The following is a 24,837-nucleotide window of genomic DNA, read 5'->3' as shown; positions in this document are numbered from 1 at the left end:
TTGTATTTGTTCACATTAATCTCTTTTTTTATTTTCCCCCTGGCTGAAATGAGCAAGAACTCTCGGCGTAGAGGTAGTTCCTTGACTTATGACCACAATTGAGCCCAAACTTTAGGTTGCTAAGTGAAACACAGACAAAGTGAGCTTTCTCGCTGCAGTTGTTAAGTTAGTGACACGGTTGTTAAATGAATCTAGCTTCCCCGTTGATTTGCCTTTTCAGGATGCCACCATAGGGAGATCACGGGACACACTGCGACTGTCATAAATATGAATCATTTGCCCAACGTCTGAATTTTGATCATGGGACCCCTGGAACGCTTGCGGTGCGAAAAATGGCCACATTTCTCAGTGCCGTTCTCTCTTTGAACGGTCACTAAGCGAGCCGCCATAAGTTAAGGACTACCTGTACATTGTCGGCATGATCCAAGGTGACCTTTGAGACTGAGGTTCTTTCAATTATACTTTTCTGACCTTCCTTTCCCTCTCTCTCTGAATAATTCCCTTTTTTTATAAATGCATTTTAAAACGAGTGGCTCCCTACCTAATCTTAAGTGTTTACTTTGGCCAAATAAAGGGGATCCTTTTTTTTTTAAATTGAAAAAGTTTACAACAATTAAATTTCTTCCCTCCCATCCCCCCTCCTTCTCCCCTCCCTCCAAAACCCCCCTGCCCCCCCAACTTCCCGGAGCAAACACAAGGTATAGTTCAATGAACAAACAGTCATACATTAAATTTTAAAAATCTAACACAATTATAATCCTTCCTTTCACATAACCTGACTTCTTCCTTTAAAATCAAAAACAACATCCTACATTCAAAGGCAATCTGAAATTTCTTAATCTGATATCTATTTTGAATATAATCAATCCAATTCTTCCATTCATTTAGATATTTTTCTTGAGTACTGTCTTTCAAGAAGGCTGAGATTTTAGCCATCTCAGCCAAATTGGAAACTTTCAATATCCACTCTTCTATTGTGGGTAATTCTTTTTTCTTCCAATATTGTCCAATCAACAGGCTTGCTGCTGTTATTAAGTTCAAAATCAATTTAGTCTCAATCACTGTACAGTCTGTTATTATTCCCAAAAGGAAAAGTTGTGGTAGGAACTTTATCTTCTTCAAAACATTCTGCATAATCCACCAAATTCTTATCCAGAAAGACTTAATTTTCTTACAAGTCCACCATACATGAAAATATGTAGCATCATCACAATTACATTGCCAACATTTCGCTTGCATATCTGGATACATACATGATAATTTCTTAGGATCTAAATGCCATCTATAAAACATCTTATAAAAATTTTCCCTTAAATTCTGCGCTTGCGTAAATTTAACATTTCTAACCCAATTTTTTTCCCATGTTTCCAACATTATTGGTTCCTGAATATTTTGTGCCCATTTTATCATACAATCCTTTATTAAATCTCTTTCAGAATCTATTTCTATCAACACATTATACAATCTCTTTTTTTTATATATATAGCAACCTCTTTCATTGCGCTCAATCAATGACCATAAAATCGTTCGGTCACTATTAGAGTTTTGCAGAAAGTTTTCCTTAAGTTCTAGGAGCAAAAGGGAGGAGTTCCACATTTGCTAGAAACTTGTCCTTTCGAGATTTGTAAGTGGTTTAAAGACCCGTTTTTAATCCTAGCCTAAAACCTGCCCTAAGGCCAGTTAATTAAAAGAAGGCAGATTAGTTTTGTGGAGTAATCTGCGGAATAATTAGCTATTAAAACAGCCATTAAATTGGATCTGCTTTTTTAATTAACACATTGATGACTAATCGGTCATGCCTTATAATTATATCTCGGGTCATCAGGCAGTTGTGGAAATGACCTTGGGAGCGGTCAGATAAAAGGCAGCTGAGCCCTTAGCAGGAAGGTGGTTTCTCCGACTGTACAGGCAGTCCAAGAAGACCTACGACCAGAATGGAGCCCAACATTTACGTCGCTAAGGGAGGCATCGGTTAAGTGAATTTCGCTCCGCCGTTACCACTTTTCTCGCCGCCGTTGTTAAGCGAATCACTGGGGTTTTTAAGTTGGTGACACCATTGTTAAGCGAATCCGGCTTCCCCATTGACTTTGCTCGTTTCCAAAGGGGAAATCACACAACCCCAGGACGCGGCAACCGTCATAAGTACGAGTCAGTTTTCCAAGCATCTGAATTACTTAGAATCACTTCCGGTGCTGTTGTAACTTTGAATGGTCATAAGTTGAGGGCTACCTGTAAAATCTTTGCAGCGGCAGAATAGACAAATTCGGAAAACAGTTTTCAACACCTAAGGGTAAGAGCTGTTGGGCAGAACCAAAAGCATCGAAGGAGTAAACTGGTAGTAAGGGTGGTGTCTTTGATTGCATCTTTGCTAAGTCCAGACAGGTCCTTTGGCCTCCCGGGTTGGTGTAGGACAAAGCAGTCAGAAAAGAGGTTCAGAAACACACACACCCCCGATAGTTTCCCTAAAACAATTTTTGTCTTTGACCGTAATCCTAGAAAGCCAAGGGACAGCGTGCGTTCCAAAAATGGATTTATTTGCTCTTTAAAAGAGAGAGAGAGAGAAAAGGGAAAGAGAGAGAGAAAAAAGAAAGAGGAGAGAAAGAGAGAGAAGAGGGAAAAAGAAAGAAAAGGAGAGAGAGAGAAGAGGGAAAGAGAAAAGAAAGGAGAGAGAGAAAGAAGTGGGAAAGAGAGAGAAAAAAGAGAGAAGAGGGAAAGAGAGAAAGAAAAAAGAGAGAGGAAGAAAAGAGAAAAGAAAGGAGAGAGAGAGAAGAGGGAAAGAGAGAGAGAGAGAAAAGAAGGAAAGAAAGAGAGAAGAGGGAAAGAGAGAGAGAGAGAAAAGAAGGAAAGAAAGAGAGAAGAGGGAAAGAGAAAAGAAAGGAGAGAGAGAGTCTTCTGTGCCAGCCATTGCCTGAGTAATTCCTTCCTGCACAATCAGATTAATGAGTGGCGGGACAAATTGAGATTGGTTATTATCTGAAAATCATTAATGATGTCCTTGGGGCAAAAATATTCAGTGATAAAGCCCGTAAAATAATTGTAAGCTTGCCCAAGAACGTAAGTTCCAGATAGAAAAGTGACCGTCTGGCAGGCCTTCTGTTGGAAAAAATGTGAGCTCCCAAGGTCAGGAACAGAGGGAAAGAACAAAGGAAGCCCTCCTTCAGATCTCTCCCGAATAAAAGGAGACGGAAGTAATTCTTCTATCGTCCGCTCAGAAAAGGCACAAAAATAATAAAAACAAACGACAAGGTAAAGATAAAGGAGTCCCTGACTGAAGGGTTGCCCAGCTAATCTCTGATAGACTGTGGGAGTGCGGTGGGCGTGCAGGTCTGGAACACAGGTGTGTCCAGGTGTGCCTTTGATAGAGACTCATCAGTGGAGTTCCTGGTCTCTGAGCTTGGTGGTTTTCTTGCAGACGTTTCATGACCCAACTAGGTAACCTCATCACTGCTGGAAGGAAGGGGGAAAACTTCTACAGCTGCTGATGTTTCTTAGTTGGATCATGAAATGTGTGCAAAAAACCCACCAAGGATCCATAGCTCTCCCTCCCTCCCTTCCTTTTTTCCTTCCTTTCTTCCTTCTTCCTTCCCTCCCTCCCTTTAAACTTCCTTCCTTCCTTTTTCCTTCCTTTCTTCCTTCTTCCTTCTCTCCCTCCCTCCCTTTAAAGTTCCTTCCTTCCTTCCCACCCTCCCTCTCCCTTCCTTCCCTCCCTCCTTCCTTCCTTTTTTCCTTCCTTCCTGCCTTCTTCCTTCCCTCCCTCCCTCCCTCCCTTTAAACTTCCTTCCTTTTTCCTTCCTTCCTTCCTTCCTTCCCACCCTCCCTCTCCCTTCCTTCCCTCCCTTTCTCCTTCCTTCCCTCCCTCCCTTCTTTCTTCCTTCCTTTTTTCCTTCCTTTCTTCCGTCTTCTTTCCCTCCCTTTAAACTTCCTTCCTTCCTGCGTGCCTGCCTGCCTGCACAGATGATGTTCCCTAGTAGGGTCATGAAAAGTCCGGCCAAAACCCCAGCCAGCTCAGAGAATACCAAGGACCCCCACAATTCAATCCTGAGCAACAAATCTTCTCTTCTAAACGAATCTTAACACAATGTAAGCCGCCCTGAGTCTTCGGAGAAGGTCAGGATATAAATTCAAATTTAAAAAAAAATCAATCTCCCCAAAATGGATAATTAGTGGTTAATGATCCTCATTAAATGTTTCCATGTGAAGACCAGGAAGCTATCTATCTAGGGTACTTTTAATTTGAACGTTCGCCAAACCTAAATGCTCCAGAGGTGGGACTTCACATACTGTAACAACCTGCTCGCCCAGTACCGGAAATGTGCATGCGTGCCATCCACGCATGTGTGCGGTGTCACAAAACATGATAATTCGCTCACGCGCGCCGTCCACACATGCAGGCGACGTCAAACAACACGGCCATTCCCTCTTGCCTGCCATCTGCACATTCGTACAGCATCCCAAAACACAGCGATATAGGACAGGATTGCACTTGGGTCGCTACTACCGGTTCGCCTGAATCGGTCCAAACCGGCTGAAAGGCTCCTTCTAATTTGGTTAACTAAAAAGACTTCACATCTTTGCGAACCACTAAAAGTATATCTGTTATCTCATGTGGCCAAGCAGGGGGCATCCCAAATGCCCTTGCAGTCGGAAGTGCGTGCCTTGAAGATCGGCGCCCGGCGATGGATGTTGTATTGGAGAACACTCAAGAACTTGAAGAGTTAAACCTGTAGTAGCGTTAATCCGCTCAAGGCTCCCACTCATGTGACAGGCTTAGCCTGGAATCCTAACCCTCTTACTAAATCCTTCAAAGTCTTGGCACAAAGTCCATCTGGTATGTGCAGTGAAACTGCTCGGGGGAGAAATTGGGGTGGACAGTTTAGAGCCAGTGGTGAGCCCGCTTGGACATGGCCGAAGCTTTCCTTTCATAGTCGGGGTCTCCTGTTGGTCTAAGACAGGGGTGTCCAACCTTGGCGACTTGGAAGACTTGTGGACCTCTACTCCCAGAATTCCTAGATGGCTGGAGAGTTCTGGGAGTTGAAGTCCACGAGTCTTCAAGCCACCAATGTTGGACACCCCTGGTCTAAGGCAACGTTTCTCGACCTTGAAAACTTGAAGATGGGTGGACTTCAACTCCCAGAATTCCTATCTGCCTGGGGAATTCTGGGAGCTGAAGTCCAGAAGTCTTCACATTGCCCAGGTTGGACACCCTTGGTCTAAGGTAGGGTAGTCCAAACTTGGCAGCTTTAAGACTTGTGGACTTCAACTCCCAGAATTCCTCAGCCAGCTTGAGGAATTCTTGGAGTTGAAGTCCACAAGTCTTAAAGTTACCCAGGTTGGACAACCCTGGTCTAAGGGAATGTTTCTCAACCTTGGCAATTTGAAGATGGGTGGACTTCAACTCCCAGCATTCCTAGCTGGCTGGGGAATTCTGGGAGTTGAAATCCACATGCCTTCAGGCCAACACGGTTGAGAAACACTGGTCCAGAGAGTCAGCCACTAGGTCATTAAATGCAACCATTGTTTTGAGATCCCAAGTCTGGAAAAATTAACAAGCATTTTGGTTATATATTTATTTGGGACGTTTGCAGGTCAATCCAATCTGTTAACGATTCCGGTGCTTACAAAATAAAATAGACATACCCAGGGGACTGCAGGAAGGACCAGTCAAGAGATGATGATCAGCAAGCAGAGACTCATAGGCAGTCCTTGACTTACGACAGTTCATTTAGTGACCGTTCCAAGTTACTATGGAAAAAAAGGGGACTTGGGACCGTTTTTCACAGTTATGACCTTTGTCCCCCTGGTCGTGTGGTCCCCCTGGTCGTGTGATCAAAATTCAGAGCTCATAGTTAACGACCGTTGCCGTGTCCCATGGTCACGCGATCCCCTTTTGCGACCGTCTCACAAGCAAAGTCAATGGGGAAGCCAAGACTCACTTAACAGCCAAGTTACAAAACTTTATCAATCGCCTTGATTCACTCAACCATGAAAAAATGGAGCCAAACTCCTTTAACAACTGAACAAATCTCATTTAACGAACAGAAATTTGGGGCTCAGCTTTGGTCGTAAGTCGAGAACTACCTGTATCCCTTAAAAAAACCAGACCGGGCGCAAGTTATCGCCAGGTGATCAGCTTGAGGTGGGCTCCATCCGGTCACCAGGAAGAAAATCCAACTGATTCTAGGTTTGTTGGAGGATTTTTTGGCACGAGAAGTTAACCAGCTGCAGAAGCATCCAAAATCTCACCCTTGCTCAGAAAAGAGCAAGATTTTTGAAATGCGGTGGGTGGATGGGAAGCAGCTCTCTTCAGTTTTGGTTAATAATAAATGCCTTTATTGTTTCAGTGGCTTGCTAGTTCAACTTTCCGAGAACGGATTGTGGGGGGGGGGGACAATAAAAAGAGAGAGAAATTTGAATTTTAAAAGGAACCTAATTATCGAGTTAATTATAGCAGGCGGGACGGGGGGGGGGGAATATAGAAATAAGCTATTGTTAAGGCATGTATGAGGCAGGGCATTTTAGAAACCGGAGTTTAATAATGTGGCAGTGCTAAAATGAAAATTAAAAGGAGGAGGAATGGTCCGGGGACAATGGAATAGGCGGTGAGGTTTGGTTTTGCTAAGGGCGGGTGCCTCTTCTAACATTGGTTCTCCGGCCACGAAATGGAAACCTGGAAAGAAGGTGGGAACCTTCAGGTGTTCTACACCTTGGTCTCACCCCTCCCCTCCCCTCCCATCTTCCATCCCCCCCACCCCCGTCCCCAGGCAGAGAGGCGAAACCAGAGGAGGCAGGATTTCCACTGGAGGGAAGGTATAAAGGGATGGGCACCTGCTCAGGTGCTGCCTCTGAGAGGGCATCCCGGACGCGGCACCATGCCTGGGCAGAAGATGACCACTGCGAACGGGCACTCGGGGATTAAAGGCAAGGTGAGGGCATTTCATAGCATCCTAGGGAGCTTAGAGGTCTTCTAGTCCACCCCCTGGCCAAGGCAGGAGTCCTTTATACCATTCTGGACAAACGCTTGTCCCATCTTTTCTTAAAAGACCTCCTGTTCTGACCCGGCTCCCCAAACACAACAAACCCTCTGAAGTTGAATCAATAATTCCTTTATTAGATGCGCCAGCAGCCCCAGCAAAAAGTTTCTCTAGCAGGCTAAGAAGTCCGGCCGGCGGGGAGATAAATAGTTGTCTGCCACACCTATTCCTCTCCTCCCCCTGCCTTTTATCCCCAGAGCCAGGGTGGGGCTTCGCTAGTAGCGGTGGCTCTTCCATCCCAAGGACCGGCCCATAGATTTCCACTGCTCTCCTCTCCTCTGCTTTCTGTGCATCTGCACGTCAGGCACTGGATCCAGCTGTTCCTCCTCTTCCTCATCAGCCACTTCCAGACCTGCGGGCTGTTGACTCTCCACCTGAGGGCCATGCCCACCCAGTCACATTATACCCCCCCCCAAGCCACGCCCGCAGAACCGGTAGTAACAAATTTTACATTTCACCCCTGCCTTGGAGGTGGGATCTCAGATACCGAAAAATGTCCACCTTCTTCAGGTTTTTCTCCCATTGATTTGAAGCGTTCCAGGGGTGGTTTTACTTTCTCGATGGCATCCTCTATTTTCGTTTGTTCCCTAATCCACGCGTGGCTCTTTCTACCTTGTCTTGTGATGCCGAGTGTGGATCTTTGCGCCCCTTGTAGCTTTTGCGTCGACGGTGAGCTTCGTCTCCGTGTTTCGCCGGCATACGTTTGAGCAAGTAGCACACACGGATCCAGACTTTTTTCTCCGTGGGCATCGTAGGGGGAGGTTGTTCTTGAAAATTACTCTTAACTTGGCTGCCAACCGCATTTAACCCGCCGTTCAATTTCCATTTTTGTATCCCCTTCCATTGAGATCCGTTGGCCTGATGTAGATCTAGTTCTTCTCCAGATATGAACAGTTTTCTTTCTTTCCTTCCTGAATTTATTTAACCTAACCTGGCTCTTTCTTCAGGTTTATTTTTTAAGCCAAAATGGTTCTCTGTTCATTTGCTGCATGTGTCTTTGTTGCTCTTCTGCGTCTCGTGAGAAGAGGACAGCGTCATCTGCAAATGGTTTAAAGACTTCATGGTTGTCCCACCAGCTGCTTTTTCCAAAAGGCAAATATGATATTAAAACATTGACCCGGGAGACGTCGTGAAGCTGTTGGGGGTTCTTTGAGAAGTCACCTGGTTCAAAGTGTGTCTTGAGTTGCGGACCAGAAGGCCGGTTTCTGTCGGACCCGAATTCTTCTTTCCGTCCACCTTTCGCTAAATCTGGATTTCTCTTTTTTTTAATAGATCCAGTTTGCTGACCAGAAGCAAGAATTCAACAAGCGTCCCACGAAGATCGGGCGCCGTTCACTATCCCGCTCCATCTCTCAGTCATCAACCGACAGCTACAGCTCCGGTAGGCGCGTCTAAGAGAAGTTTTCAGGAAAAAAAAAACATTTGGGAACTGAGCCTCTGCCATTCTTCCCTCCCCAATTATTACATGGAATTCCCTGCCAGGGATGCAGGGAAGAAGTGGGAATGGTTGTTTTGCAACGTTCACAACAGGCAGAGGGGTGGAATGGAGCCTCTCTGTCAAGAGGCAGCCTACCAGCGAACACTCCCTGATGGGAAGTGAAGCAGGACAGAGCAGATGCCAATTCGGCTTCCATCACCATTGAAGTCAAGAAGGCTTAAGGTGAATGGTTTAACTCGTGACTTATTTCCTTCATCAGGGAGATCCTGTAATAGTCATTCCCAGTAAAATGAGCTCTATACACCCCCCAGGGTCACTCTGTGAGGGAAATGGCACCGCTTGAAGATGGGAGCGGAAGGCAGGCAGATCTAAGGACAGAGAGATGGACGGACAGAGGATAGATAGATGGATGGATAGATTGAGAGATGGGATACAAAGGGATGAGAGGTTAGATAGATGAGAGAGAGAGAGAGAGAGATAGGAGAGAGAGAGAAATAAGAGGGATGGCTGGCTGGATGGCTGGATGGCTGGATGGATGGAGAGATGAGTTACAGAGAGGTTAGATAGATGAGAGGTTAGATAGATGATAGATATAGATAGATGATAGATAGATAGATAGAGAGGTTAGATGATAGATATAGATAGATAGATAGATAGATAGATAGATAGATAGATAGATAGATAGATAGATAGATAGATAGATATTGAGAGAGAGAAATAGAGACATGAATGGATGGAGAGATGAGATGAGATACAAAGAGATGAGAGGTTAGATAGATGATAGATAGATAGATAGATAGATAGATAGATAGATAGATAGATAGATAGATAGATAGATAGATAAATAGGAGAGAGAGAGAAATAAGAGGGATGGATGGATGGGTGGATGGATGGATGGATGGATGGATGGATGGATGGATGGATGGATGGAGAGATGAGTTACAGAGATATGAGAGGTTAGATAGATTATAGATAGATAGATAGATAGATATTGAGAGAGAGAAAAATAGAGACATGAATGGATGGATGAATGGAGAGGAGATGAGATACAAAGAGATGAGAGATTAGATATATGATAGATAGATAGATAGATAGATAGATAGATAGATAGATAGATAGATAGATAGATAGATAGATAGATAGATAGATAGATAGATAGATGGATGAGAGAGAGAAATAAGAAACATTGATGGACGGACGGGTGGAAAGATGAAATGAGATGATAGATAGCTATATGATAGATAGCTATATGATAGATAGATAGATAGATAGATAGATAGATAGATAGATAGATAGAGATTGAGAGAGAGAGCAATAGAGATGGATGGATGGGTAGGTGGACAGATAGATAGATAGACAGACAAATGGATAGGTAGATGATGGAGCCATGAAGGGGAACCTATGACACGCGTGCCAGAAGTAGCACACACTGCCATCTCTCTGGGCATGCCAGCCATTGCCCGTTGCTCTTCCGGGTTCCGGCACCCACATGGATGCCGGCCAGCTGGTCTTTGCGCGTGGGAGCACCGGGAGCCAGAAGACCAGGTGACCAGTGAAGACATGAGCGTGTTGGAAACGGGAGGCTCAGCTGCTCTTCCAGTTTCCGGCACTCCTCTGTGCGTGTGTCCACGCTCCCATTTTGGCGCTCTGTGACGACACTTCGCCAACAGTGTGATAGAGGGACAGACAGATATGGAGGCATAGTGACACAGAATAAACTTGGACAGTATGTGTCATATAATGCCATCGTTGGAGCCAGAATGGTTTCGGATCCATTTTCATCCCCCCCCCCACCAAAAAAAAAATACAGCTATGATAAGAAGGCTTAAATAGAAAAACTGGGTTTTTTTTCATTCTTTCTAAAACAAAAGGAGTTTGCTCTGCGCTGCCTACCTGCAGCGTGTCACACGGTCCTGCTGCCAAAGCCCTGTGCCTGCTGGCATCAGAGAGCACAAGGAAGCGTATCTAGCAACCCCCTTACACACTGCTGTGCCATTGCAAACCTTGGGAGGGCAGGAGAGAGGGCTGCTAAGAGGACATGAGGATGAGGATGATGTTATCAAAAGACCCCAATTAAAAAAACCCAAAGAGGAAACCCCAAGCAAGAAATCTTACTTTAAGATTCAGAGGTTTATTCATGAGCAATTTGGAACATGAACAGCCATCATAGCAATGCAATTCCACAACAAAACTTGCATTATTAAACCATTGCAATGGGTTCCAGTGTCATATAGAAGGGCCTACAAGGACTGCTATCGGGCAGAGGACACCATTCTCATCTCAAGCTACATTTCTTATACCTTTTTTTTTACTGACATACGCATTCCATCGTTTCACTTGTTCTTTTTTACATTCTTACTGACTGTCACTGTCTGTAGACACCCATGTACATCTCAAACCTCTATCCATCGTCTACTTTCAGTTCCCTATTTCTCAGTGTTAAAGTTCTGATTCCAAATATATCTCAATGCTGGGAAGTGGCTCACCAGGCTCATGCAGCCTGTTATTAACACACAGCTGCCTGCAATTACAATTACTGCAGGCTCGAATTTCACCAGGCCCAAGGTTGACTCAGCCTTCCATCCTTTATAAGGTAGGTAAAATGAGGACCCAGATTGTTGGGGGGGGGCAATAAAAGTTGGCTTTGTATATAAATATACAAATAGGATGAGACTATTGCCTTACACAATGTAAGCCACCCTGAGTCTTCGGAGAAGGGCGGGATATAAATTCAAATAAAAACAAAAACAAAAAACGCCACGTACTTTGCAGAAAATGCAGCACACAAGTCAGCACATTAGAATTGCGTCTGGTACATTTTGCAGTTATGTTAGTTTAAAATAACCATCTTGTTGGTTATCGTTGGATAACCGTCTGTCTGAAGTGGTGTAGGGTTTCCTGCCTGGGCAGGGGGTTGGACTAGAAGGCCTCCAAGGTCCCTTCCAACTCTGTTGTTGTTATTTTTATTTGTTAAAACTTTGGTTCAGTGAGGCCTGGAGGTCCACTCCGAGACCTTATTTCCTCCAATTTTCCAATGGATATATTTCTTTTCTCACAATGACGGTGATATTATCCATTCAGTCGTGTCCGACTCTTGGTGATTCTGTGGGCCAGGTCCCTTCATATCTTCCAATCTTATGTTACTCCTTTGAGTTGTTCTATCCTCTGGCTGGTGAGAGTCTCCAGCCCGTTGTGTTCTTTGCTGCTCTGCTTTCCTTTTACCAGTTGACTCTTCCAAAAAGAATTGCTTTCTCCTGCAAAATCCCCCACGTGATGTGGGCAAAGTGAAGACACAATTCCGTGATTTTTGCCTTCCCGTGACGTGTCTGGGCTTATGCGCTACAGGACTCACTTTGTCATCTTTGCTGTCCAAGGAAGATGCAGGAGTCTCCTCCAGCATCATTGTTGTGTCTGTGCCCCCCTGAGCCGGCCCTCCTGCCAGAAAGTGACTCGGAAAGTGAGGGGGAAGGGCCGTCAGGACTTTACCTCAGGAGCACCGGCTTCCCTGGCTCAGCTCCAGGAGCCAGAAGTCGCCAGGTGGAAGACATAACAAGGCCTCCGTCCCCCGACTCTTCCCCGCCCCCCAGGCCACGCCTGCAGACCCAGCTGATGGCAATCAGGCCTGGCTGGACCCTAGGTATCGTAGCAGGAGAGAAGGGAACAACAGAAGCAGGGGTGGGGCAGGCCTAGGAAGTGCTGAGTCATGGAGCCACACCCCACAGATATAAAAGGCAGCCAGAGCTGCTTTGCCTCTTCGTATCAGGCAAATCCACTGATTGACTAAGAGCTGAAGTTTGTTTCTGGGTGACTCACCAGTGTCGTGGAAGATAACAGAGACACTTGGCAGCCGCTGGCTATTCTGCTGCCAGAGCTGATAGTGCCGGCTAATTAAGCCATCATTCAGACGGAGGCGAGGGAGGACAGAACAATCATGGCTCAAATTATTTTCTTCATTTCTCACTTTTTTAAGGTCCAGCTTTCACAGCCATCGGTAGATACGGGGAGACACGATAGAGCAGACTAACCTAGATTTGGTTGCCAGGCTGATATCTTTGTTTTTCCATATTCGGCTCATGTTCACCATTGCTGTGCAACTCAGTGCAATCTGACATTCAGCAAGAGTCGCGGTGGCACAGGGTTTAGAATGCAGGATTGCAGGCTGACTCTACCCACTGCCAGCAGTTTGATCCTGACCGGCTCAAGGTTGACTCAGCCTTCTGTCTTTCCGAGGTCGGTCAAATGAGGACCCAGATTGTTGGGGGCAAGCAGCTGACTCTGTAAACTGCTTAAAACACTGTGAAGTGATATATAAGTGCTGTTGCTAAGTGCTAAAGGAGGAAGGGAGGAAGAGGGAGGGAGGGAGGAAGGAAGGAAATATGGGCCATGGTAGTACAGTGATTAGAATGCAGCATTGCAGGCTGACTCTGCCCACTGCAAATAGTTCGATCCTGACCGGCTGAAGGTGGACTCAGCCTTCCGTCCTTCCAAGGTCCGTAAAATGAGGACCCCAATTGTTGGGGGCAATTATGTTGACTCTGTAAACCGCTTAGAGAGGGCCGCGAAGCACCGTGAAGCGGTATATAAGTCTAAGCACTATTTCTATTTCATCTCTGGATTCTTCGTTCCCCACTTTGCGCGATCTGCGACCCCCTTAGGAAAGACCCTCCCACAAAGAGAGAGAGAGAGAGAGAGAGAGATCCCACCCGGTCTTCCACAGCCGCTCTCTTTTCCCCGCCACCGCCTCTTGTTTCCAGAAGGAGATCGGAGACGGTGTTTGATTCCGCCCGGCCTTTGGAACCCAAGCTCAGAACGTTTATTTATGACGCTTCTCCAGTCTCCGATTGTGACTGAGCTTGGCTGGATGCGGAGCCATCCGAGGAGGGAGAGCGTCTCCCGGGGGGGACGCCGGGGGGGTCCCGGTTGCACAGAAAGGAAGAGTCGCTCCTCGATCGGATGGACGCTCCGAGACTCTTCTCCCCTGACACGGTCCTCGACGAGATCCCTGCCGTAGCTCAGTTGTCCTTTCGGGCCCAAGACCGGAAGCCCAGCCGGATTCTGTGTAAACGGGTAGGAAGCGGTAAGGATCACTTGTAGGGACTCGCTCCCAAAAGATTCCTGCCGGGTTGTTTTTAAGCTGTCTGAATCTTGTCGAAATGAGAGCGGATTCTTTGCGTTAGAACCGATGGGCCTTTTTAAACCCCCCCCTCCCCAACAGATCCCTTGGGTGATCGGTCAAACATGACATCCTCCCTAGCTGTAAGAGTTGGTTTCTTAAACCGAGTTCCTAGAGGCAAAAGATCCACTGGATTGCTTTAGAGATCCGATTTCTGGCTCGTAAGGAGCTTGGGGTTGTACATTAGCCTACAAAATACAGATCAACAGAGTTGGAAGGGACCTCGTAGGGTCATCTAGTCTAACCCTCTGCCCAAGCAGGAGACCCTGCACCATTTCTGACAGACGGCAGTCCAGTCTCTTCTCGAAAGCCTCCAGGGATGAAGCTCCCACAACTTCCGAAGGCAACTTCGGTTCCATCAGTTGATTGTTCTAGGTTGCTTCTCTCCTCGATTGGTGTCCATCCATTGCTTCTTGTCCTGCCTTCCGGTGCTCTGGAGAATAATTTGACCCCTCCCTCTTCTTTGGGGGAACCCCTCAAATATTGGAAAAACCGCTTATCGGTGTGATAGAATAACAGGGTTGGAATGAACCTTAGAGATCTTCTAGTCCAAGGGTCTCCAACCTTGGCAACTTTAAGACTCGTGGACTTCAACTCCCAGAATTCACAACTTCTGCAGGCAAATTGTTCCACCGATTGATTGTTCTAACTGTCAGGAAATTCCTCCTTAGTTCTAAGTTGCTTCTTTCTTTGATCAGTTTCCACCCATTGCTTCTTGTCCTGCCCTCAGGTGCTTTGGAGAACAGCCCGACTCCTTCTTCTTTGTGGCAACCCCTGAGATATTGGAACACAGCTATCATGTCTCCCCTAGTCCTTCTTTTTATTAAACTAGACATACCCAGTTCCTGCAACCGTTCTTCATATGTTTTAGCCTCCAGTCCCCTAATCATCTTTGTTGCTCTTCTCTGCACTCTTTCTAGAGTCTCAACAAAAATTGAAGTCCACAAGTCTTAAAGTTGCCAAGGTTGGAGACCCCTGTTCTAGTCCTACCTCCTGCTCAAGGTAGGAGACCTTACCCTATTCTGGACAAATAGTTCTCCAATCTCTTCTTGAAAACGTCCCGTGTTGGAGGAGCCAAAACCTCTGATGGCAAGCCATTGATTAATTCTTCTCACTGTATGGAAGTTCTAAGTTGCTTCTCTCCTTGATGAGTTTCCATCCATTGCTTCTTGTCCTGCCTTCAGGTGCAACAGAATAACAGAGTTAGAAGGGACCTTAGAGGTCTTCTAGTCCAGGGGTCTAGCCTAGCTGGCTGGGGAATTCTGGGAGTTGAAGTCCTCCAGGCTTAAAGTTGCCACGGTTAGAGACCCCTGTTTTAGTCCAGCTCCCTGCTCAGACAGGAAACTTGGCCTACACCATTGTGGACAAATGGTTGTCCAGACTCTTCTTTATTTTTCCAAGCTTTTTTTATTTTATTTTTTATTTTTTACAAACATATCAAATCAGTGCGTGAACAGTGTGGCACCTACGTTTTACAAAACTAGTAGAATTAATCATAGTTATTACATTCAACTCTTATATTTCTATTAATGCTACACATTTGTATTAAGTTGCAATCTGTCATGCTTCAGTTATTCCATGTTTTCTCTTGTTATTACTTTTATTTTATCATATAAAAATGTATACACTAATATTCCCCCTTCTCTTATTTCTATCGCTTATCCTAACTTTTAACCATGTCACCCTTTCGTAAAAGACTTTTTCTTCCTATCCTGCCAGACTCTTCTTAAATCCCTCCAGTGTTGGAGCACCCACAGCTTCTGGTGGCAAGCTGTTCCACTGGTTTATTGTTCTTCTTTCTTCTGGTGCTTTGGAGAAAAGAATAATAGAGTTGGAAGGGACCTTAGAGGTCTTCTATCCGGTCTAGCCTAGTCTTTGGAGAAGTCCCCTGTAGGGTTGCAGGTGGCTTAGTCTGTGTTTGGTGCTAGGCGTTGAGCTTGGTGATGAGGAGTGATGAGGAGTTGAGCCACCTCTGTGGTCAAGGAATGCAAGTAGCCCTCGACTTACAACGGTTCACTTAGTGACCGTTCGAAGTTACAACGGCACTAAACAAATGATCATTTTTCACACTTACAGCCCTCCCGTTGCAGCGCCCCCCGTGGTCATACGAACAAAATCCGGACGCTTGGCAACTGGCTCATATTTGTGACGGTTGCCGTGTCCCCGGGGGGGGGGCGGGGGCGGTCACGTGATCCCCTTTTGCGACCTTTTGACCAGCGGAGTCAATGGGGAAGGCCAGATTCACTTAACAGCCGTGGCAAGAAAAGTCGTAAAATGGGGCAAAGCTTAACCCCTTAACCACCGTCTTGCTTAGCCACAGATGTTTTGGGTCGTAAGTCAAGGACTTCCTATAGTGGGATGTCCCCATCAGGACTCCAGGCCAGTTGGCAAGAATCACGTTTTGGGGGCCTTTCGGGAGGCCAAAAGGAAGGGGGCAGATATTATAGGCGTTACGGAGACCTGGTTGGGCACTGAAGGGGGTGTGCCCCTGGTCGAGATGTGCCCACCGGGTTTCCGTGCATTCCATCAGCCGAGGGCCCAGGGTAGGGGTGGAGGGGTGGCGGTTGCTATTAAAGAGAGTCTAGAGCCGAGGGAGACCACTGTACCTCAGATTGCCGGGTGTGAATCCCTCTTTGTGAGGTGGGGTCATAGATGTCAGATGGGCTTGCTGGTCGCGTACCTGGCTCCTTGCTGCGTGACAGCTGCCCTGCCCGTGCTCCTGGAGGTGCTTGCCGGGGTGGCAGTGGAGACCCCCAGACTTTTAGTCATGGGGGACTTTAACTTGCCATCTGCCGGCTCGTCATCGACGGTAGCTCGGGAGTTCCTGGCCTCCATGACGGCCTTGGACCTGACTCAAGTAGTGGATGGCCCCACTCACATCGGGGGAGGCACACTGGACCTGATTTTGTCTCTGGACAGTGGTTGAGAGATCTGGACTTAAAGGAAATAGTCACTGAACCTTTGTCATGGTCAGATCACTCTCTTCTTCGCCTGGACTTTCTGACCGCTACCCAACACCGCAGGGAGACGGAACCATTACGGTGGTACCGTCCCAGGCGCCTGATGGACCCAGAGAGGTTTCGGACGGAGGTTGGGGCACTTCCTGAGGTCTGGCTCACGGCACGGCAGAGGAACTAGCTGCAGCCTGGGAACGGGCTGCGGCTGGGGCTTTAGACCGTGTCGTGCCTTTGACCTCTGACCGGCGCAGATCCCAACCGGCTCCTTGGTTCTCCGAGGAGCTGAGGGGATGAAGCGCGGAGAAGGCGCCTAGAGAGTTCCTGGACGTCCAGACGTTCAGAGGCTGATCGGACACTAGTTAGATCCTATACCAGGACCTACCTAGTGGCACTGAGGGAAGCGAGGCGTTCTTACGCCTCCTCCCTCATTGCGTCGGCAGATAACCGCCCAGCTGCCCTGTTTGGGTGACCGCTCCCTCCTTCACCAGGGGAGCGGGATGACCCGATGCGGGGCGTGCTGAGGAGTTTAACGGTTATCTATCGATAAAATCGTTCAGCAAGGGACGGTCTGGACCAAAATTGTGGCGATTCAGGCGGGGTATCTGAGGCGGTCTTGGTGATGTTGTGTGGGATGAGTTTGACCCTGTGACTCCGAGGACATGGACAGGTTGCTGGGTAGATTGAATGCCACCACGTGTTTACTGGACCCGTGCCCCTCCTGGCTGGTGCTGGCCACTCAGGAGGTGACACGAGGCTGGCTCAGGGGATTACAGTGCTTCCTTGTTGGAGAGTCTTTCCGGCCGCCTTGAAAGAGGCGGTGGTGAGGCCCCTCCTCAAGAAGCCTTCCCTGGACCCGGCTGTTTTAGGTAATTATCGTCCGGTCTCCAACCTTCGCTTCGCGGAGAAGGTTGTAGAGAGTATGGTGGCATTTCAGTTTCCCCTGCACCTGGAGGAAACTGTCTATCTGGACCGTTCCACTCCGGCTTCCGACCCGGTTACAGCACTGAGACGGCTTTGGTCGCGTTGGTGGATGATCTCTGGAGGGCCAGGGATAGGGGTTATTCCTCTGCCCTGGTCCTATTAGACCTCTCAGCGGCTTTTGATACCATCGACCATGGTATCCTGCTGCGCCGGTTGGAGGGATTGGGAGTGGGAGGCACCGTGTATCGGTGGTTCTCCTCCTATCTCTCCGACCGGCCGCAGACGGTGTTGACGGTGGGGCAGAGGTCACCCGCGCCTCACTTGTGGGGTGCCGCGGGGTCGATCTCTCGCCCTTCTGTTCAACATCTATATGAAGCCGCTGGGTGAGATCATCAGTGGCTTGTGTGAGGTACCAGCTGTCGCTGATGACACCCAGCTGTACTTTTCCACACCGGCCACCCCAATGAAGCTATCAGTGCTGTCGGTGTCTGGAAGCCGTGCAGGGTCTGGATGGGGAGAAACAGGCTCAAGCTCAATCCCTCCAAGACGGAGTGGCTGTGGATGCGGCATCCCGGTACAGTCAGCTGAGTCCGCGGCTGACTGTCGGGAGCGAGTCATTGGCCCCGATGGAAGGGGTGCGCGCATTTGGGCGTTCTCCTGGATGCACGGCTGTCTTTTGAAGATCATTTGACGGCCGTCTCCAGGAGAGCTTTCCACCAGGTTCGCCTGGTGCGCCAGTTGCGCCTTTCTAGACCGGGATGCCTTGTGCACAGTCACTCACGCCCTTGACGTCTCGTCTGGACTACTGCAATGCTCTCTACATGGGGCTCCCCTTGAAGGGCATCCGGAGGCTGCAGTTGGTCAGAATGCAGCTGCTTGGTGATGAGAGGAGCCCTCGTGGCTCCCGAGTGACACCTTCTGCAGGCAAGTCGTTCCACTTATTAATTGTTCTAACTGTCAGGAAATTTCTCCTTAGTTCTAAGTTGCTTCTTTCCTTGTTCAGTTTCCACCCATTGCTTCTTGTTCTACCCTCAGGTGCTTTGGAGAACAGCCCGACTCCCTCTTCTTTGTGGCAACCCCTGAGATATTGGAACACAGCTATCATGTCTCCCCTAGTCCTTCTTTTCGTTAAACTAGACCTACTCAGTTCCTGCAACCGTTCTTCATATGTTTTAGCCTCCAGTCCCCTAATCATCTTTGTTGCTCTTCTCTGCACTCTTTCTAGAGTCTCAACAAAAACTGAAGTCCACAAGTCTTAAAGTTGCCAAGGTTGGAGACCCCTGTTCTAGTCCTACCTCCTGCTCAAGGTAGGAGACCTTACCCTATTCTGGACAAATAGTTCTCCAATCTCTTCTTGAAAATGTCCCGTGTTGGAGGAGCCAAAACCTCCGATGGCAAGCCGTTCCATTGATTAATTCTTCTCACTGTATGGAAGTTCTTAAGTTGCTTCTCTCCTTGATGAGTTTCCATCCGTTGCTTCTTGTCCTGCCTTCAGGTGCAACAGAATAACAGAGTTAGAAGGGACCTTAGAGGTCTTCTAGTCCAGGGGTCTAGCCTAGCTGGCTGGGGAATTCTGGGAGTTGAAGTCCTCCAGGCTTAAAGTTGCCACGGTTAGAGACCCCTGTTTTAGTCCAGCCCCCTGCTCAGGCAGGAAACTTGGCCTATACCATTGTCGACAAATGGTTGTCCAGACTCTTCTTTATTTTTCCAAGCTTTTTTTTATTTTATTTTTTATTTTTTACAAACATATCAAATCAGTGCGTGAACAGTGTGGCACCTACGTTTTAAAAAACTAGTAGAATTAATCATAGTTATTACATTCAACTCTTATATTTCTATTAATGCTACACGTTTATATTAAGTTGCAATCTGTCATGCTTCAGTTATTCCATGTTTTCTCTTGTTATTACTTTTATTTTATCATATAAAAATGTATACACTAATATTCCCCCTTCTCTTATTTCTATCGCTTATCCTAACTTTTAACCATGTCACCCTTTCGTAAAAGACTTTTTCTTCCTATCCTGCCAGACTCTTCTTAAATCCCTCCAGTGTTGGAGCACCCACAGCTTCTGGTGGCAAGCTGTTCCACTGGTTTATTGTTCTTCTTTCTTCTGGTGCTTTGGAGAAAAGAATAATGGAGTTGGAAGGGACCTTAGAGGTCTTCTATCCGGTCTAGCCTAGTCTTTGGAGAAGTCCCCTGTAGGGTTGCAGGTGGCTTAGTCTGTGTTTGGTGCTAGGCGTTGAGCTTGGTGATGAGGAGTGATGAGGAGTTGAGCCACCTCTGTGGTCAAGGAATGCAGGTAGCCCTCGACTTACAACGGTTCACTTAGTGACCGTTCGAAGTTACAACGGCACTAAACAAATGATCATTTTTCACACTTACAGCCCTCCCGTTGCAGCGCCCCCCGTGGTCATACGAACAAAATCCGGACGCTTGGCAACTGGCTCATATTTGTGACGGTTGCCGTGTCCCCGGGGGGGGCGGGGGCGGTCACGTGATCCCTTTTGCGACCTTTTGACCAGCGGAGTCAATGGGGAAGGCCAGATTCACTTAACAGCCGTGGCAAGAAAAGTCGTAAAATGGGGCAAAGCTCCCTTAACCACCGTCTTGCTTAGCCACAGATGTTTTGGGTCGTAAGTCAAGGACTTCCTATAGCGGGATGTCCCCATCAGGACTCCAGGCCAGTTGGCAAGAGTCACGTTTTGGGGGCCTTTCGGGAGGCCAAAAGGACGGGGGCAGATCTTACCTCAAGTGGCAAGATGTTCCAAAGGCTAGATGCCCAAAGACCTTGTTTGTTTGGTTTTTTTGCCCACCAGTTTTGCTTCTCCCAAGTTTACGGCGGGTGTTTCCCTCCCAGCCCCCTCCTCAGCCCCCCTCCTTTCTGTTTCCGCTCTCCCCAGCTGCCTCCTACACCGACAGCTCTGATGACGAGACCTCCCCGAGGGACAAGCAACAGAGGAGCACCAAGGGCAGCAGCGACTTCTGCGTGAAAAACATCAAACAGGCTGAATTCGGGCGCAGGGAGATCGAAATCGCCGAACAAGGTGAGGGAGGCCGTCGCAGCTGGCCTTGGCTTCCTGGGCCAACGTGCATATATTAGTTTGGCGTGACGGGACTCGATTCATTGACTCCGGCACGGGGAGGGAGCCATCTCTTGGTCCTTGCGGATGTGGGTTGCCTATCTCACCCCAGCCGGGGAGACCATACAGCTAGTTGGGTCTAGGGGGTGAAGCCATCAGGCTAGAAGAAGTAATGAGTTCTAGTCCTGCCTTAGGCATAAAAGCTGTCTGGGTAAACTTTTGGGCATAATCACCAGGAGACTGAGTTCTAGTCCCGCCTTAGGCATGAAAGCCAGCTGGGTGACTTTGGGTCAATCACCAGGAGACGGTGAGTTCTAGTCCTGCCTTAGGCATGAAAACTGGGCAAAATTTTGGGCCAATCACCAGGACACGGTGAATTCTAGTCCTGCCTTAGGCATAAAAGCCAACAGAGTGACTTTGGGCCAATCACCAGGAGACGGTGAATTCTAGTCTCGCCTCGAGAGAGGCAGAGACAGAGAAGGGTGGGTGGGTGGGTGGCTAGATAGAGAGATAGACATTAGAGGAAGAGATGATGGAGGGATGGATAAATAGAGAGGTAGACAGATACATATGGATGGATAGAGGAAGAGAAACAGACAGACAGACATTACAGAGGATGGATGGATGGATGGATGGATGGATGGATGGATGGATGATAGATTGGGTAGATGGGTGGATGGATAGACAGACAGACATATCCCTCCACTCTGCTCTTGCAGAAGGCTTTCCCCCTCCTCCCCCCCCCCGGACCCCCTTCTCAACCAGACATACGTGATCTTACAGTGGCTGAATTCCCAGATCACCCCAGACAAGATTAAAATGGAGAAAGGCGTTTTGTGGTTTGGTATTTGTAGTTCTACCCACCATCATCCCTTCAGGTCGTGGGAACCCAACCCTACGCGTTGTTTACTCTTGTGCCACGTGCAGTTCAACATGTTTGTTCAAAACCACCTAAGCGCTTTCTCTCTCTCCCCCAAGCATTCCATTATTCAGGGACTGAAGGGAACACCTTCTACGGCTCCCAGCCTCATTTCTCCCCCCACCCACCCCCAGTTCTCTCTTTGCTTTAATCTCTTGACGCTGATCAAATTACTGAACTATTTGCTGCCGGAGCTACAAAAGGGAACGGAATCAAATGAACTCCCAGCGTTCTCTTTTGCTGCAAAAAAAAACAAAAAAACCCACACACCAAAAAAAGCCACAAAACTGTAATCCTGCTGGCTCCTTCTGCTGATCTCTTTCTCTCTGTCCCCTGACCCCTTTCCCATATCTTAGGGGGATGTGATGGAGACACTGGGGGTTTTGGGCTCCTGGGTGATCTCTGAGCTTGGTGGTTTCCTTGCAGACGTTTCATGACCCAACTAGAGAACATCATCAGTGCTAGAAGGGAGTTGGGATTTGTGGGAGGAGGAGGAGGAGGAGGAGGACTGTGAGGTCCTCTGGTGCTCTCTGAGCTTGGTGGTTTTCTTGCAGACGTTTCATGACCCAATTAGGGAACATCATCAGTGCTAGAAGGGAGGAGGATTTGGAAGGGAGGAGGAGGAGAGAAGGAAGGAAGGAAGGAAGGAAGGGTTTGTGAAATAGAGGAGGAGGAGCGGGAGGAGGAGGAAATAGACTGTGCTCTCTGAGCTTGGTGGTTTTCTTGCAGATGTTTCATGACCCAACTAGGGAACATCATCAATGCTAGAAAGGAGAGATGGAGGAGGAGGAGGACTACTTCTTCTTTGAAATCCTTGGTGCTCTCTGAGCTTGATTATTTTCTTACAGAAGGTGGGAGGGAGGGAAGGAGAAAGGAAAGAAGGATGGACGGACTGACTGACAGATGGACAGACTGTGGGGCCTTTGGTGCTCTCTGAGCTTGGTGGTTTCCTTGCAGACGTTTCAGGACCCAGCTAGGTAACACCATCAGTGCTGCAAGGGAGTGGGGTTTGTCGAGAGGAGGAGGACTGTGGGGATCTTGGTGCTCTCTGAGCTTGGTGGTTTTCTTGCAGACTCATGACCCAACTAGAGAGCATCATCAGGGCTAGAAGGGAGTTGGGTTTGCAGAGAGGAGAGGTGGGAGGAGCGCTGTGGATCTCTGAGTTTAGTTGTTTTCTTGAAGACATTTATGACCTAACTAGGGAACATCATCAGTGCTAGAAGGGAGGGGGATTTGTGGTGTGGAGGAAGAAGAAAGGGAGGGAGGGAGGGAGAGGGATATCCTTTAGTGTTCTCTGTTTCATGACCCAACTAGGGAACGTCATCAGGGCTAGAAAGGAATGTTCTCTTTATATATGAGTGGCTTGTCCTTGTATATATATATCAGGCATCAACAGGCACATAGAGATAAGCAACATCTACCCACCTTTCAAAAAGAGAAAATGAAAAGGCTAAAAAGAAAATAGAAAGGCCAGAACCTAGAACTAAGGAGAAAGTTCTGCCAGTGAGAAGAATTAACCTGTGGAACAACTGGCCTCTAGAACTTGTGAATGCTCCACCCCTGGAGGTTTTTAAGATGAGATTGGACAACCCCTTGTCTGGAATGGTATAGTTTTTCCTGCCTGAGCGGGAGGTCGGACTAGAAGACCTCCAGGGTCCCTACAGCTACTCCGTTCGGTAGATAGATTTGGTTACGGATGCCATTTTGGCCCGAAAGGGGAGAGGAGAAAGAATTGGAGATTCCCAAACGAATTTCAGCTCTGGATAAGGCAGACGAAACTTTTCTCTTCCATCTTTCGCCACTCCCTCCTGGCCACGTTTTTTTTTTTCTTTCCCACCCCGCCCTTCTTTTAATTTTAGATGGTTGTTTTCCTGCCCTTCCGCTGAACCTCTGTTTCCTTCTCTCCTTTCCCTAGAAATGCCTGCGCTCATGGCCTTGAGGAAACGCGCTCAGGGAGAGAAGCCACTGGCCGGAGCCAAGATCGTGGGTTGCACCCACATCACGGCTCAAACTGCTGTAAGTCACGCCAGGCGCTCCCCCGTCGCTGTCCCCGGTTTTTTCTTTGTCCCAGAGCTGGGGAGATCACCCAGAGGTTGGATCGAGTGGTCCAGAAATCCTACCTAGAGAGGTTATCTCCACCTCGGAGATGCTGTGTTGGGCTTTACAGGTACTCCTCGACTTACAACAGTTCGTTTAGCGACCATTCCAAGTTGCAACAGCACTGGAAAAAAGTGACTTCCGATCATTTTTCACACTTACGACCGTTGCAGCATCCCCATGGTCATGTGTTCAAAATTCAGGCACTCGGGAACCGGTTCATAGTTATGACCATCGGAGCGTCTCCGGGAGGGTGTCTGTTGTGTCTTGCCCGCCCTCAGAGCAGCCGGTGCCTTCTTACCTGCTCCCGAACACTGAGGAATGTATGCCTCCTGGCCCAAGTCCTGGCTCCATGCCCACACAAACTGCAGAAGAAGGAGCACCTCCCTGCCCCAGCCCTGGCTCCATGCCCAGGCAAACGGAGCAGCTAGACCCCTCCCCCTCCTCCACAGCATGTGAGCCTGAGGAGGGTTTACTCCCAACAACAGCTGATTGGAGTGACCCTCGCATCAGAAGATTGGATAGGCGGAGGCAACAGAAGGAAGGGAGGGGCAGGCCTTAATGAGTGCTGAGTCATGGAGCCACACCCCATGGCCTATATAAAGGATCTGCTTTCTGGCAGTCTCTGAGTCAGGCAAAGTCTAAACATATCTTGCTGAAGTCATTTACTGGTCTCCTGCCTGCCTTGAGAACTTTGCTAGGACTTTGGCAGAGCTGCAGAGGCACGCCTGATTGGGATTTCCCTGACCCGGCCGTCAGCGGAGGAGTGGGACACGACAGTGTCATACGATCCTCTTTTGCGACCTTCTGACTAGCAAACTCAGCGGGGGAAAGCCAGACTCACTTAAGAACCAGGTTACTAACTTATCAACGGCAGTGGCTCACTGAACAGCTGTGGCAAGAAAGGTCGTAAAACGCAGGCAAAGCTCACTGAACAAAATGTCTCGCTCAACAACAGAAATTTTGGCCCTCGGTTGTGGTCCCTAAGTCAAGGACTACCGAACAGTCATAAGTTGGAGGACTTTTTGTACTTCTGGAATCAGGCAACCACACTCACACCTACCCCTCATACTGGCATGGACCCCCATCTTAACTTTTCATGCTCCCAGACAACTGACAATGCAGGGTACAGATAGTCCTCGACTTACGGCCACAGTGGAGGCCCAAATTTCCGTTGCTAAGCAGGGCAGTTGTTAAGCAAGTTGTGTCCCGTTTTT

General features: G+C 48.0%; 1 protein-coding gene across 2 annotated transcripts in view; it reads left to right on the top strand.

The window, feature by feature from the left end:
• AHCYL2 (adenosylhomocysteinase like 2) overlaps positions 1–24,837 on the top strand; it is a 92,323-nt gene that overhangs the window by 45,595 nt on the left and 21,891 nt on the right. For both annotated transcript variants that reach the window (XM_058190154.1, XM_058190153.1), the window contains exons 2-4: positions 8,304–8,412; positions 20,425–20,568; positions 23,439–23,539. In XM_058190154.1, coding sequence (XP_058046137.1) covers positions 8,304–8,412; positions 20,425–20,568; positions 23,439–23,539 — 354 coding nt within the window. The remainder of the gene's footprint in view (positions 1–8,303; positions 8,413–20,424; positions 20,569–23,438; positions 23,540–24,837) is intronic.

The sequence above is a fragment of the Ahaetulla prasina genome, chromosome 7 (assembly GCF_028640845.1).
Source record: "Ahaetulla prasina isolate Xishuangbanna chromosome 7, ASM2864084v1, whole genome shotgun sequence".
NCBI classification, from domain to species: Eukaryota; Metazoa; Chordata; class Lepidosauria; order Squamata; family Colubridae; genus Ahaetulla; species Ahaetulla prasina.
This window is presented reverse-complemented; position numbering and strand designations above follow the sequence as displayed.